This window comes from Micropterus dolomieu, linkage group LG01, assembly GCF_021292245.1.
Source record: "Micropterus dolomieu isolate WLL.071019.BEF.003 ecotype Adirondacks linkage group LG01, ASM2129224v1, whole genome shotgun sequence".
Taxonomy (NCBI): domain Eukaryota; kingdom Metazoa; phylum Chordata; class Actinopteri; order Centrarchiformes; family Centrarchidae; genus Micropterus; species Micropterus dolomieu.
The window spans coordinates 37,827,262-37,842,977 of record NC_060150.1 but is presented as its reverse complement, the minus strand read 5'-3'; the positions used below and the strand labels follow the sequence as shown (position 1 = coordinate 37,842,977).

The 15,716-nt window shown below is 40.7% G+C and overlaps 1 protein-coding gene across 16 annotated transcripts in view; it reads left to right on the top strand.

The window, feature by feature from the left end:
• The window catches only part of LOC123982980 (sickle tail protein homolog), a 111,920-nt gene that overhangs the window by 52,140 nt on the left and 44,064 nt on the right, over positions 1-15,716 (top strand). For all 16 annotated transcript variants that reach the window (XM_046069130.1, XM_046069094.1, XM_046069040.1 and 13 more), the window contains exon 2: positions 14,259-14,539. In XM_046069130.1, coding sequence (XP_045925086.1) covers positions 14,259-14,539 — 281 coding nt within the window. The remainder of the gene's footprint in view (positions 1-14,258; positions 14,540-15,716) is intronic.

The following is a 15,716-nucleotide window of genomic DNA, read 5'->3' as shown; positions in this document are numbered from 1 at the left end:
CACACACAAATTGTGATTAAAAAACAGATGTGAAGGCCTGGCCAAAAAGATGAAATGGTCTGAATAATTTAAATGGGAACAAACTGACATAACATTCAAATGTAGGACTACACATTTGCGAGTACAGTATGTAAGTTCTGCCGCTAGGGGTCTCTCACATAAAAATAACAAAAGCATAGTTTGATGATTTCGTGAAGTGCTGTGGGATCATGGGAGTTGTTGTCTTCATTGTTACACAACCACTATTGCCGATGGAAATCTATATAACGTGACTCAAGCAGAAATTATGGTCACGGATGAAGTATTTTTATTTTAAGTTTTGTAATATTAAGTTTGTCATGTTCGCTAACGTCTGTCCTCCCTCTCTGACATATCGCATGGAGTCATAGCAACTAGAGGGGGTAAAGGGGTAATGACGTTGCCTTGAATAAAATTACGGATTTCTCTGGGTTTGAACATTGTTCAACAGAGCACATAACATATACAACATCTTGTTCTTTTAAAGATATATTGATGATATCCTCATTGGGTTATTGGTTCTGAGGATGAACTTTGAAATTTGAAATTTAGTGAATACATCAATAACACTTATCCAACTCTGCATTTCACTATAGTACACAGCCCGACAAAAGTTCAATTTCTGGATCTTTTGATCACAGTAAATGAAAAGAGACAACTGGAGACATCTATATCGAAAAGAAACTGACAAAAATACTACTTTACACGCTACTAGTTGCCATCCTAGCCATGTCATTAGTAATATTCCATATGGGCAGTTTGTGAGATTAAGAAGAATATGTAGTGAAGAACAGGATTATCATATAAAGGCTAAAGAAATGGCTGGACGATTTAGAGAACGGGGATATGATCAAGCACTTATTGACCAGGCTGTGGAAGATACCAATAGAAAAGATAAGAAAGAATTATTGAAGCCTTCCTCTAATTCTGCTGAAAACAGAACAACATTTGTGTCAGAATATTATACTACTTCTAAACAAGTCAAACAGATCATAAACAAACATTGGAGTATCCTAGAATGTGACCCAAATTTGAATCATTTAGCAGTGTCGAGACCTCGTTTTTGCTTCAGGAGAGGCAGAAATGTCAGAGATTTTGTTGTCAGTTCCATGTATGAAGAACCCACTCAAACTAATTGGCTTTCATTACAACTTTATGGGAGCTACAGTGAGAGTGGCAGAACATAAGGCAGCCATTAGAAATGGGAACATGGATTATGCCATTGCTAGACATTATTGAGAGAAAAACCATGGTTCGGCCACTTCCCTTCGGCCAAATTCATGGGCATTGAAAGATTGAGTCCTAATCCAAGAGGGGGGAATTTGATTAACCAAATTTTTAGAAGGGAAGCTTTTTGGATTTGGATTTATGAATTGAACACAATTGAACCTCATGGACTGAATGAGACACTAGATTTGAGCCCATTCCTGTGATGTTGATTATTATGTCTATCTCTGAGGTGGGTTTTTCCTTCAGAGAAAGTTAAGTTACTGAATGTCCTACCTCCCCTTTAGGGATATATACTAAAGGTAGGAACATCAGGCAATTTTGCCTTATGATATTGTCTTTTGTAATTCCTATAACTTGTGTATGTTTAATTCTTAAAGTATGTATGTGTGTGTGTGTGTGTGTGTGTGTGTGTGTATATATATATATATATATATATATATATATATATATATATATATATATATAGTGATGTATGTTGATCTGTTTCGATAATTAGCACATTTAGTGTAACGACAGGCTATTTTGCCCTAATATGCTTCTGTTGTGTTGTGATTCTTGTGTCTCATGCATGTTTAAAATATATACATTGTGATGTTTGTAGATCTGTTTGGATAATTAGCACATTCTTGCTGTTTATATTATAATGCTTTGTATAAGATGTTAATTTTATAGGTGTCATGGAAAACATGGATTGTGCTGGTCACATGACCTGCACAGGGTCTACTTAACACACCTGTAAGTGTTTTTGTAATTTCATTATGTGAGCCTGAAGAAGCAATGGGCGAAACGCGTTGCTCACGAAAAAGATAGTAAAGTCAGACCAGTGTGCAGTAGTTTGTTTTTTGATTTTTCAGAGTACATAACATAGTTGGAGTAATTTTTTGACACTTTAATGTGGAAATGTGCTACTTGTTGTGGGGTAGCAGTTGTATCTCTGATGAAGGCTATCCTATTACACTATTTCTTATAGTTGTATATGTCTAAGTGTACAGAATAATGCTTGTGGTCTTTATCCAGAGCAGTTTTACCTACAATTTAATGATGTCATGCCCATCTGGGTTTTCATGTCTTTACTCATACCTCGTGGGGAGGAAAAAAAATGGCCATGATCTCTGATCCATATTTTAATTACAGCTGCGGGACAGACACAGGATTAGGAAATGTAAACGCTTTGCTTCTGTCATTTCTCTTCGCCTTTTCAAGAGCCATTTAAAAGCTCTTAATATCTTGGGGCTTAACTGCAAATCTCTATGCCCTGTATTTGAGCACTAATAAACAGGTGGGACGGGGATTTTTATCTGGATGCAGCTGATGAGCGGAAAGGAGGAAGCAGGAGAAGAAAAGAGAGGAAGGCGTTGGATGAAAGGAGGAGTGCTACTTGAGTGTTTGTCATGGCCCTCCCTGCATTACATCACTGAGATGCTTCAGCACTGATGACATCGTCAAACTGGGAGGTGGGGGCTGGCCCTGGGGATGATGTCATTAATAACCAATCAGAGAACCTGAGGGCTGGTAGAGTCTGGCAAGCTGAGGCTAAAATAGTAGGGTCTCTGAAAATGTCCTTTTTTCCTCGCTAGTCATGGAGCCTTTGTATCTTGTATGCTTTTTTCCTGAGGTTATTTTTAGACAAAACAAACATATTTCAGACCTGTTCCTGCCTCTGCTACAGAGCAAAGGGTAAGCAGAGCTGACTATCCCTAAGAAGAGGGAGCCATTTAAATATAGCCCCAAGTGAATTAACATTTAACTAACCTAATGGCACATGAAGGAACTGCTTTGTTCCTGTCCACATGAATGGACCAGTTTCTTCTTTACCGTGTTTGGTACGGACCGTGCAGTGCTAAGCATCTATTTCAAGCCAGGGACGTCTTGCTAGTGTGACATTTTAAATTTGCTTTGACTGTTGCCTTTAAGAGCTGTAATACTGGCCTTTTTAATCACTTTGCACAGCTAAGATATCAGTGCTCCTAATGCATAATACACTGTTAAAAAATGTACTTGTACCCTCAGTGCTAAGCAAACTTTGATGGAAGCAAAGCACGAGTGTGCAGGTAGACATGAAGGTGCATATTAGTTTGGACAACCACCTGTTTGAAATACTCATAATCTGTCAAATTCTGAACATTTAATTGCCACTTCAGGTCAATCATTTTCTTAAAATAACATGTAAAGAAACACATTGTCCTGTCCATATCATCTTCATATGTTGCTTATTTACATCCAGTAGACACAGAACAACATTAGCATTCATTTGAAGACATGTCTATGGCTGCCTCGGGAATGTAAGTCCAATTTTCACTCTCCTCTCTTCACCTAAAGAACAGAGAGTTGCTAACCTTGTCTACCTGCCATTTGGTGCTGGGCCAGTGGTGTGCAGAGCTTTGTGAGTGAAAACAGCTGCCAGTAGTATCAGGAAACTACTCTGATGAGAGTTATTTAGAATAATGCAAAACAGTAAAGTTGTGGGTCATAAAAACAAAACAATAAGCTGAGAGACTCTAAAATGATTCCTTACAACTGAGGGGAACTGTTGAGTGAGATGATGATTCTCTGTGGGTTTGTCATTACAAGGGACATCTTCCACATTACATGTCTTAATTTGATTCATTGTTAAAAAAAAAAATGTTGATCAGAGCAGCTTTAAAGTTGAGACTTTAGATGTCTCTGTAATAAGGACTTCCAATGTCCAGCCTTGCCTGTTGCATCCCCTCTTAAATTTTTTTTAGTTAAGGCCATTAAATTAGTCTGCTGTGCTGCAAGGAGGAGGAGGAGAGCAATTTAATATTGTGTTAAATTAGGTCTAAAATATGAAATTCCTCACAAATGTTGCAGAAAATTATAGTACATGCCAGTAACATTAGGCGGCAAAGTGATGCCAGGCAACTATTTCATGTACTGAGATTAAAATCAATCACTGGCACTGCTGTGCAGTTAGCATTGTTCCCACTTCCCTGCCATCCATATACCCTGTGACCTGAACCCTGCATGGCTGTGCATTATGGCCCCACTGTGGTGAAACTATTAAACTTTGCGGGTGCTCACTTTTTCTCCTCCTCTCCCATGGGAAAGCTGCAACATTTCCATCACTGCAACCACACTATAATGATGCTTGTGTTGTTTCTATTCTTACTTCCCATCAAGTTGATCACCTGCATTCTTGTGATTCCACTAATAAATCTCAGAGCATTGAGGAGAAAGAATGCACTTAGCCTACACGATTACAGTTTATGCACACTTTATGCATTAAGGCATTTTCTCCCTCCCTCTGAATAGGTCTTGCCAAGCTGCTCCACATTCACAAACTGTCCAGCCCCTTTTCCTCCACAGAGCCTTAAGCTTGGATACAGTCCACCCACTGACCCACACAGCCATGCACAGCCACACACACATGGAAAGCACAGAGCAGGTTTCACAGATAAAGACTGGGACAGAGGCACTAGTGTTCCCAGGATTTTCAGAGTGGCTCCCCCTCCATGGGGCCTATTTCACATCCCTCCACCACCTGCATCACTTACCAGTTCCAGCAGCACTCACCTCTCCAAAGCAGGCAGGAGCCACTCAGCTTCATCAGCTGTCTGACACACACATATGTAAACAGTTTGCTTTGTCTACTTGGAGAACATAACGTCATCCAAGTAGTTTTGAGTTTTTTTGAGCAGTACGTTTTGTGACATACACTCATTTGGTATGATCTGATTTATTAACACATTTCATTTTCATTGCATTCCTGAGCTGTTAGGTAGTAATATGCTTTACGTTTACACTGGTTACACTGAGCTAGCATGCGGAGAAACTGGGGGGTGGGGTGGGGGGGGTACGCAATGCGGAGAGGAAAGTGAGCAACACATGATTGACTGGCTGGCAAAGTCTGGGCCCTAAGCTGCTTATCACCATGAAGAGAGTCAATTGCAGCGCAATCACTTTTTAATAAACTTGCGAGAGAGCAGGCATATAGAAAGACATATTTAAATGGAAGCCATGTGCAGGCTGAACGCATAGTTAACTCACTGCGGCAAAGGGGACTACAATTGCCTTAATTTGCTTAGGACTGTGATATCTCTAGTGTGTCTTCGCATACATCTGTCTTAAAATGTGTCTTACTCCATCTAATTACCACCAGATAAGAAGAGCAGGTGCTTCCCACTGTATTTTTAAGCCTGTTTGTGCATAGTAAGCCATATGGTGTATTTGCTGTACGTATAGGGTTTTAAGGTGCTTATGTGCCTGTGTGTGTGTGTGTGTGTGTGTGTTTCTGTATGTATGTTGATATCATGTATGTATGTTGATATCATATCTGCTGTGTGGACATGTTTTGAATTTGTTGACACAGAAAACTTGCCAAAACTGATAAGAGATATCTTATCAACAAGTGCACAGTTTGAGAGAGGGCCTTGGGAATTTAACTTTTTCTCACTTCATGCAGCTCCTGTGGCAATTTGAAGGCAACGTTCTGCTGGCTGATGGACAGTCTGCAGTTAAATGTTCAGTTTTTGTTAAACTGTTTTAGAGAAGTGTTTATTCAACTTTGTAGCCACTGAATTGTATTGCGGGTTGTTGATTCTAATAATTTATTTTATATTGTTAATGTTTTCATCCTTTTACCAGTGAAGTTAGAGTATAGACAATAGAACAACTGCTCATTTTGGTAGTAAAACTCCGATATTAATTCAGCACCGGTATCAGAAAATGTCTAATGATACCCAGCCCTAGTCACACTTGTTAAGCTGTTGAACAGATGAGTCACTCACATTGGGGATGTGATTAAATTAACTGCAATAACATATTTTCTAGCCCAATGCACTCTTATCTTTTATCCAGGGAGAGCGTCGAGGCTGGATCTCCTCAGGAGATTTTGCTCCTCCGGAGGTTGAAGTGGTGAACCAGAGTGACTCTTATAAGAAAAAGTTTCTCTTTGGCAGGGGAGAAGAGGTAGCAACTTCCTCCTCTGTGGCTCCTGGGTGGATGTCCTCCTCCCAGCTGCAGCTGTTCTCAGCATCTCTCCATCCCTCCCCCTTAGGACACCACCGGCCTCACTGTTGGCCCAGAAACGGTTGTCACGGGAGACCAGCAGACATTTGAGCCGGTGGCTAGGTTGACTTACACCTATTCTGACCACGAGTCAATGAAGTGTACATACTGCTGGGGATTACTGGCAAACACATGCGCACACACACACACATACACACACACACACACACACACACACACATGCACACACACACACACACACACACACACACACACACACACACGTAATTGCACACACAGATACCCTAACAAACACAGTGGTTCATTAAGCAGCACTTAGTGTCTCAGTTAATAAATAACAAAGGAAATATGCTAGAGCTTATTTCCCTGCACAAGACTGAAGAGGCACGCAAGCGCACTATCTTCTTATTTTCTCTTCCAGGCCCCTCACATACACACTCACACACTAGAATTTCCTCCTGATCACTGCACAACATGCCTGGTTCATGTTCAACAGCACCCCCTGGTGTGATGAAAATGCAATGTCAGTAGCAACAACTTGTTTAGTGGAGAGATAATGTAGAGGTAATGGCCGGTTATTTGCCTCGGATTGATTCAGCGCAGATGAGTGTCAGAGAAGGGTAGCAGACAGACATGGTGTTTGTACTGTTGACTGGAGCTGGCCAATAAACAAAGCTCTTTGTTTGAGTTGTGCTCTGGCTGTCTGAGAGGGAAGTATCAGAACTAACCACTCTGCTGGTGGCTCCTCTCCTAACTCATATCCGTTTGCTTGCTTTGTTTGTCGTACAACGGCAGCAGGAAGAAAAAGGTGAGGGAGAGAGCAAACTGATTAATTTCGAGACACGTGAAAACTGACTTTACCTGGGATTATGAAAGGCTCCTCTTCTTCCAAAAGCTGAGTTAGTCTTTATCGGAATAGTAGTCCATTCAGTCGGAAGGGTATTAACTTTTCACTTGAGTTAAAGATCTACAAGTCTCACCCACTCCAAGCAATTCCACTTGGTGGTAAAGCAGCAGTAAAATCAATTTGCCGTGCCTCATTGAGTCTAGCAACAGTAAACAGCCCTACTTGAATATGCTGGGAGCTTTCTGTGTGACAGACATGTAACCTTTATTTTGCAATGTTAAGCTGTCAGCTTCTCTGCTGTTCCATAGCTGTTTTGATATCACATCCGCTCACCCCACCACTGCTACTATTCCCAGCGCTGACACCCACATGCACTCACTAGACCACATGTCTGTCAGGTTGGCAGCCCCATGTGTTTATAAGGCTTCACCAGAGTGGAAGGTCTGGACAGAACTGTGTGTCTGACTACACAAACACATTCTTGCTGTACAAATCCAACGCAGACACACATGTATCTTAATTGAAAGGTGCATTGCAATGAATCTATATACCACAGAGCTCTCGGTGTCTGCTATTCTGAGCTGAGACAGATGTTGCAACAACTTAGCAAACAGGGTGGTGACCAATGTTCATTAACAGTGGGCAGCTGGGAGATGCCTCATTAGGTGAGAGACAGAGGGGAGAAAAGATGGGAAAAAGACGGAAACAGTAAAGAAAAAGAAGAGATGCAAAAAAGAGTAGAAGAGGAAAATCCAGCCATGTGCTGAGGAGTGAAATGAGGTTTGATTTGTCAGCTTCATTTGTATAATTCATATGTGGTGCATTCGTTTATGGTATTTTATTCCTGAAGGAGTGGACTCTGTTTTAATGGGGAGGACGGCCAGAGAGGAGACAGTTGAGGAACAATAGTATTGTACTGTACTAAGACGTCTCCAGTGTCCCGAATGGATACCACAGCTACGAGTGAATGCACTCACAGTACACACGAGCATGGTGGACTCTACTCAGCATGTCACATAAACACTCAGAGAGGAGAAGGAGATGGTTCAGTCGTGAGGAAGTGTATAGGAGTGGGTATTTTTGTCAAAGAATAAAGAAAATGAATAGAAAAAAACCCAACAGAAAACCAGTACAGTATACACTAAAACTATAAAAATTTCTGAATTATCTGAAAACTCAAAACCAAACTGAAATCATTAAGGCCAGTTCTGTAATAGGCAGCTTAAAGAATGAAAAGAAAAAAAGATCATAACAGCCTGTTGTTCTCCAGGAATGGTGACATTCTGGCCTGAAACTCAGATAATCAACCTCCCAAATCAAAACCAAGCAGCACTGATCCACAGGCTATTGAAGGGACGGACTTGGGGGTAAAGGTCGCCTCATACACAATGGTCTCTCAGATTGGTGGATTTCATATGTGGACAATTTTCTTTGTTGGCGAGCCTCAGGCTAAGCTAGAAGTGAAATCCCTCCTATTTATGAAAAGCTTCTATTTTGCCCTTCTCTTTGAAAGGAATCACTTTCACAGGAGGCATGTTTTCCCATTGCGTGCAAAATTCAAAGGTGTTGACATGCCTGAAAATTGCAGTTTTTATGACTTGAACATGCAATGAGTGAAACAGATACCCAGATAGGAAGTCCGATATTTCCTGCATGTGAGTGTTACAGCATAAATGTCTGTTTGTGTGTGTATGTGTGTGTATATTTGGTGTGACAAATGTGGCCGGGCTGCATTGCAGGGACATTTTCAAACTCTGGGTGTCAGTTACCTGCACAGAAAGAGCTTAGCTGTCACATCAGCAATCAATGACAAGTTGGTGTAGAAATATACTTCTTTTTCTTTGGGCTTTGAGCAGATCACCTCCACAGATACATTAGGCTGCTGCTATGGCTTGGCAGGGTCAGTGTACAGCACTGGCTGTGGGCAGAAGAATGTAATATGATAAGTGCAGGGCATGGAATCAGGTGGTCTCACACAGGAAGGATGACTGGTGGCAAAACAATGGTTCTTTAGGCACAAGATTCAGAGGAGTGGGAAAATATGTCCTTGATTTTTGTCCATCATTCTAATTTTAGGTCTCAAAATGTTCATTAGCATATTTGATGAAGTTGATGTACTTGGATGATTCTCGCAATTTTTGGATTGTATCCACATGGTTGAAATGCACTTATTATAAGTTGCTTTGGATAATAGCGCCACTATAGCAGCTTTATGGGGATGTGCTGCCGTCTTGCCTGCATCCTTACAATGGCAATGCTAACATGCTGATTTTAGCAGGAATAACCTTTACCATGTTCACAATCTTGGTTTAGAGTGTTAGCATGCTAACATTTGCTAACATTGCTGAATTGAACATTCAACTGGATGTACCACTGAAATAGAGACCATCGCAGTGATATGAACTGTGATGTGTTCGTTTACCGATGTATGTTCTGAAGCGCATTGAAATATTAACGCGATTGCTTAGTTTTGAAAAAAACGTAGAAATTATGTAGTCAGTGACTACGAATCTTTAAAGCGAACTGAAAAAAAAATTAAAAGTAATTTGATTTCCAGCTCTACAATACATCCAATAGTTATCAAGACATTTCATTCAAATAAGTGTCAACCTCATGGTGGTGCTAGAGGAAAAGTCAGGGAATCCCAGCAGTCATTAGAATTAATTGTCTCAGAACCATGAATGTCTGTACAAAATTTCAAGGCAATCCAACATTTGTGAAGATATTTCAGTTTGGACCAAAGTGGTGGACTGCCCACTGCTAGCATGGGTAAAAATCTTGTAATGGGTCATTATTATTTCAGCTCACTGGCAGTATTTTTCAGACAAGATTTTAAGTCTCAGTAATAGTCCAAATGACTTGTTCAAATTGATATTATCGCAGTGTATTAAAAGTTTAATTTATTCTAATCATATTTAAATAAGATCCTTTTTGTACACTAGGCTCAGTTCCACATGAACAGATCATCTGATATCCCGACTGATAACTCTACATCATAAAAATACCATCAGATACTCAACAGTGGACCAGTGCTGTTATGTGTACACACTGTGCATGGCTTCAGGGTTTTGCTATGTGAGCCCTGCTTTTATTGCACACAACAGGGCTTTGTATCGTACTGCATAGTTATGGGACAGTAATAGTAGTGGAGAGTGGGCGTGTGCACAGGGATACATTCCTCCATAAATAAGTGACAACCAAAACTGCAAACAGCAGGAGGCCCCTCTCCTCATAAGACCTGGGTGTTCATGGGCAAGTGTTTAATGTTGTCTTTCAAGTGAGGACCGTCATCGACTCAACACTGGCAGTTGTGAAAGAGAGAGCAACATTCTTGAGTTATTGGAGCGAGACACAATTCACTTGCAGATTCCACTCTACAAGAAAGAGGGGGTTTTTTTGGTCTGGAATGCTGACAGTAAAAGTGCAGCGGGGCAGGTGGTTCACACCACAGGATGTAATTGTTGGTTTGGAAGAGCTGCTTTAATTATGACTGGGTTTGGCAAAGGCCGACCTGTTGGTGGGTTGTGATGACGTATGTGTCATTGTCAGGACAGAAGAATTTTGACACAGAAACACTGACACTAACTGCTTCTGATTTCAGACCATATCTGACACTCTTTGAGTCAATCTTGGAAATTTTCAAGCAAAAGCATATAAAACTTTAGCTTCACCTTGTGCCAAATGTCATTTCCACTGAAACATCATAAAATATTTAAGGATAGTTGTAAGTTTGCCAAATGACAAAAAAATCAACAATAAAACATTGTTATTGATGACTTTGGGCTCATTTTGTTGTTGTTTGTCAGTCAATATAACACAGTATAGGTATTTTCAAAGAGCCTTCACTGTTTTGTGGAGTTTTATAGCATAAATATTCACCTGAAGTTGTGGGTTAGGTAAGGTCTTGTTTCTGGACTCTCTGGACTATTTTGCCTGCTTTCAGCAATTATACCAGGACAAGGAAATCTTTTAGAAAGATTTATATAATTTTTCTGTGCAAGGAGCTGTGACTCTCATCATGTGCTCATATAGAAAATTGCTGAACGCATCATGTTCAAGCCTGTTTGTGGAGGTTGGTGCGTATAATTCTGGGAAACAGAAAATCACTAATTTATGCAGAAGTACATGAGGCAGCTTGAGGATGACAACATAACAACTCTTGGAATTGAATGAACATTACTGAAAAAGTGTAAATAGTATTAGCATAGCGTGAAGCTAACTCCACCGTGAACTTAAATGACATGATCACTCTCTTTTGCCCTGCTAACTGTCTGCATATTGTGGCTTGAGCATGTGAGTGGGTGAAAGCAGACAGAAAGTGGGAGGATGCAGACGTATCTCCATATGTTAGACATTATCCGTCAGCTGCTGCATTGTGTTTGTTCATGCGCTCACCCCACCGCATTCAATTACATGGTCCACAAACTAGGCCATTGATCCCCTCACGTTTTCCTGTTAAGGTACGTCAATTTGAGCCTTCTTCTTGCACATTTAGATCAAGTCACTTACATCAGCAGCTGCAAAGAAATATTCTCATGCAGAATCATGGCCCATCCCCCCCTTCCTTTACATAAACACACATATGTCGGCTATAGACACGAACATAATGACATGTTTGGCAATATAGCATGTTTGCTGACTTCAGGCAAACACAACAGTGTTGCTTTTCATAGACCCCAGAGTAAGAGCAAACGAACAAAGAATGTCGTGTCTCCTATGTGGTTCCTAATTGGAAACAACACTGCCCGCAGGACAGACACTTGTCTCGGTCTGTCGTGTTGATCAGATAACTCGATCACATATGAGCAGCCTGCCATGCGCTGAGAGCTGTTTGGATGTGGCTCAGAAGTAGGTTATGACACATTTGGATGCATAGTAGAGTCTGGTGGGCCCTGGAGAGTTAAACAAGAGACAGATTGCAGACAAAGTCCTGATAAAGAACAGACTCTGTGTGTGTGTGTGTGTGTGTGTGTGTGTGTGTGTGTGTGTGTGTGTGTCAGACAGTTAGCCTGACACCTGTTAGTCTCAGGGTCCATTTTTTAACAGGAGAGAAAGTGTTTCTTGTCAGTATCTATTTTCTGAATGCTCTCCATGCTCTCGGTCTCCCTCACACACATTTACATTTAGTCTATGACCTCTCCATGATAGCAGAAAAGCTTTTAGCCTGAGGGTGAGGGGCTAGTCGCCCTATGTCCTGGAATGCAGTTGACTTTCTAAATCCCCACCAGTCTATCCTGGGGCCGTGGGGCTGGGCCTATCTCAAGCCCCCCTTTCCACGTGAGTTAAGTCTGGAATCTCTAAGCAAGCAAGTTAGCCGATTCTCCCAGCCTCACTCTTTCTCCGTCACTGTGTGTATGTGCGTGTTGATTCCAAGGTGCAATGGAAGAAGAAATAGCAGACAATGAAGACAAAGATTGTTCACCTGGGGAAGGTAATGAGCTTGCCGACATGCCACCCGCAAATTAATTCAGATCCTTTTGGAGGTTTGTGTCTATTCTGTCTGCTGAGTGTAATTTGGTTAGCAGTGGGGAACTGTGTTTGGAAGTTAAAAATAGGATTGGAAGTACATGAGACTACTGCAGCTCTGAACTGGAGCAGGGTGGGGGCATGGGCTCATGCATGGTGCTGGTGACGGGGCAAGGTCGTGACGCACCACCACTTGGTATTTCTCAAAAATAATGCCTCCTTTTTGTGTTTACTGATCAAAGCAGTTTTGTGTTTTTTTTCGAAAGATCTGCAGGTGGAAATGAAACAGACAAAAACGGTCAGTTGAAAGACAGAAAGGAGAAATTTAGTGGAAGAAAATATCATGGCACAGGAAAAGAAATAAAAGTTGAATCATTGCAGCTACTAAGCATATGGTTTTTTTTTCTCTCCGAAGTCGCACTAGTTTAATCTGTGAAGCTACCTCTGTCTCAGTCCTAACATGTCTTTGAGAGGCAAACAAGAAATTCCTCTTTCATCTGTGGCTCACAATAGTAGAAAATCACTTGAAATATCCTCCCTCAACAGTTGAAGAGCAGAACTCCATAAGAGGTCCTTTATTTAACCATTACCCTCTGAAAGGTACACATTATAGCTCTCCCTTCCTGTCTAGAAAACAAGGCTGCAGATCAGCTTGCTTTATTGCTTCATTCCTCTCTGTTTTCACACTCCAGCAGCTCTCTTCCATTGCGCCATCCATATTCTCTCTTCTCTTCTCTTCTCTTCTCTTCTCCTGAAGTGTCATGGAATAGCTTTCAGGTTGATAGATTACAATTGTATTCCCCAGGCCCTGATTGATTTCAGACAAGATAACCGAGTGCAAATATGTTTATGTGCCTAAGGAGGTTGTATTTATTTAATCTCCATTCTGCCCTGAAATCAAATGTTCACCTTTAACGTCACCTTTTGGTTTTAGAAAGTATATTTCATGTGTGATAAATGGGGGAAATTGCCAATTACAGTATAAGCATGGCTCAGGCCTTCTTGAAAAGTATACCTTCAATTAGAAACATGCAAACGTGCGTACTGTAATTTTACTGTAGCTATAATGCTGTAAGCAAACTAGACATCCATCAAACAATCATCAAATAAAATGTCACCCTTCTACTAAACGTATTGCATCTAACAGTTTCTGCTCCATCTCGAAATTTCGCTTTGGGTGTGCAAACAGATGCTCTGGATATCGCTTCCAACTTTCTCCATTTGTGCCTTGTTACATGAATGGATATTCTCTGCTTTTTTTTAAAGGAAAGAAGCCTGAACAGATGTTTCAATTCAGTGTTTTCATCACCAATATTGTGTCTGTCACATTAAATTGTCGGTTTATTGCTGGAATGTAAAACAGCATGAATATGTAATGAACTTGGCTGACTGGATATCAGGAGATGTTTATTTCAGCGTTGCTTCTGGAAAGAATGTTAATATCCTTTTGTGTATGAAGTCAGTTAGGTTTCTATTTTATTTACTTTCTCAAACAGAGTAAGTTTTTGTAAAAGAGCAGAGCTTATGGCCTTAATTTCTTTGATATTGGTGATGTTTAAGTCTCGGATAGCTGAATTTGCCCTGACATGCCTTCTTCATGACCTATGGAAGAATAACATGCACACACTTGTTGTTGCTGTCAAAAGATCAGCACAGCATATGTGCATGTGTATTGAACCTTGTCTCTGTGTCCCCTCTGTCCCCTCAGAACAAACCAAAAGCAACCTGAAGGTAACCTCCCCAGAGGACATCGAGCATGTAAGCCGCAGACAGGCCTCTCCAAATGGGACTTCAAGAGGGGACGCCAAAGGCAGCCGCACTGTCCCTCGAAGACACACGTTAGGGGGAGCCCGCGGCTCCCGAGAGATTCTGGCCATGCAGCCGCCAGACATGGACAAGAAGAGGGAGGCCTTCCTGGAGCATCTGAAGCAGAAATACCCCCATCATGCCTCAGCGATAATGGGCCACCAGGAAAGGCTGCGAGAGCAGGTCAGTGGGTTGAGAGACGCCTTGGTGCGCAATGTTATTGTTTGATTGGGCTCACATTGTTAGGATGATCTGCATTACAAATCTATCATGGTTTATTTTTATTTAAGATATTACAGTAAGTTAATGTTAAAGCTGCACTAATCATTATATTAAAATGGATCAAATGATGTGAAAAACCCACCTAATTAGAATTCCTGAATTCTGCAGTTTGACTCAGCTCAAAGGAACATTTCAGCGTCTTTCAGCGCAATTGTTTTGTTTTCCAACCTACAATCTTACCGACCTTGTTGCCAACAGGAGGCAGCCATTTCAACATCTAATAAACTTTTTTAAAAAACATCTATGCTACCTGCCATGCACCAAACAGTTGCCAAAGTTAGAAGCCAGCTTCTACAGAAACACAACTCCATATTAATGCTAAAGTTGCTGTAATTTGACTGGATGTGTTTACAAGCAACTAAAATGTTATCCCTGTTGACTTCATAAGGTGATAATATGTCAGAGATTTTTTTAGTTTTTTCATCGGCTCCAGAGTGGCCAAAAAATCTATTTATATATTTAAGACCTCCTGAAGCAAGTTTATTTAACATAATTTCATATTTTAGTTCAATTTAATCGTACAAAATTACATCACAATTAAAATAAATTAATAATCTTAAAGGAACATTTTCAGAAATACTTTTTGCGTAGTGTTAGATGAGAAGATTGATAGCACTCTCGTACATGCTAAATATGTAGCATGGGGCCAGTGATCGGTTAGCTTAGCGCAGTACAAAGGGCACATAACTAACTATAAGATGACAACTTGTTGTTTATACGTGTAATGGTGGGTGTCATAAAACAGGGATGACAGATAAACAATCATGTTTTTGTGCTGACAGAGTCTCATGTAAATGCTTTTGTCCGCTCTTGGAGTTATTATCCTTTGCAGACTGAGACAACAGTGCAACTGCAAAACTATTTCCTTCCTTTTTTTGATTTTGCCGCAGGTTAAACGTGAAGTCTATGCTTTAAATCTGCCTGTCACAATGCCCTCCCACAGCTGCTGTGAAACAGTGAGGTGGTGTTTTTAGAAAACATGTGAACCACCACAACACTTTGAATTATCCATACACTGTAAAGCCTGCTCATTCAGACTGGTTTGTGTATTCCAGACTACAGTGTGATGTATAAGGTA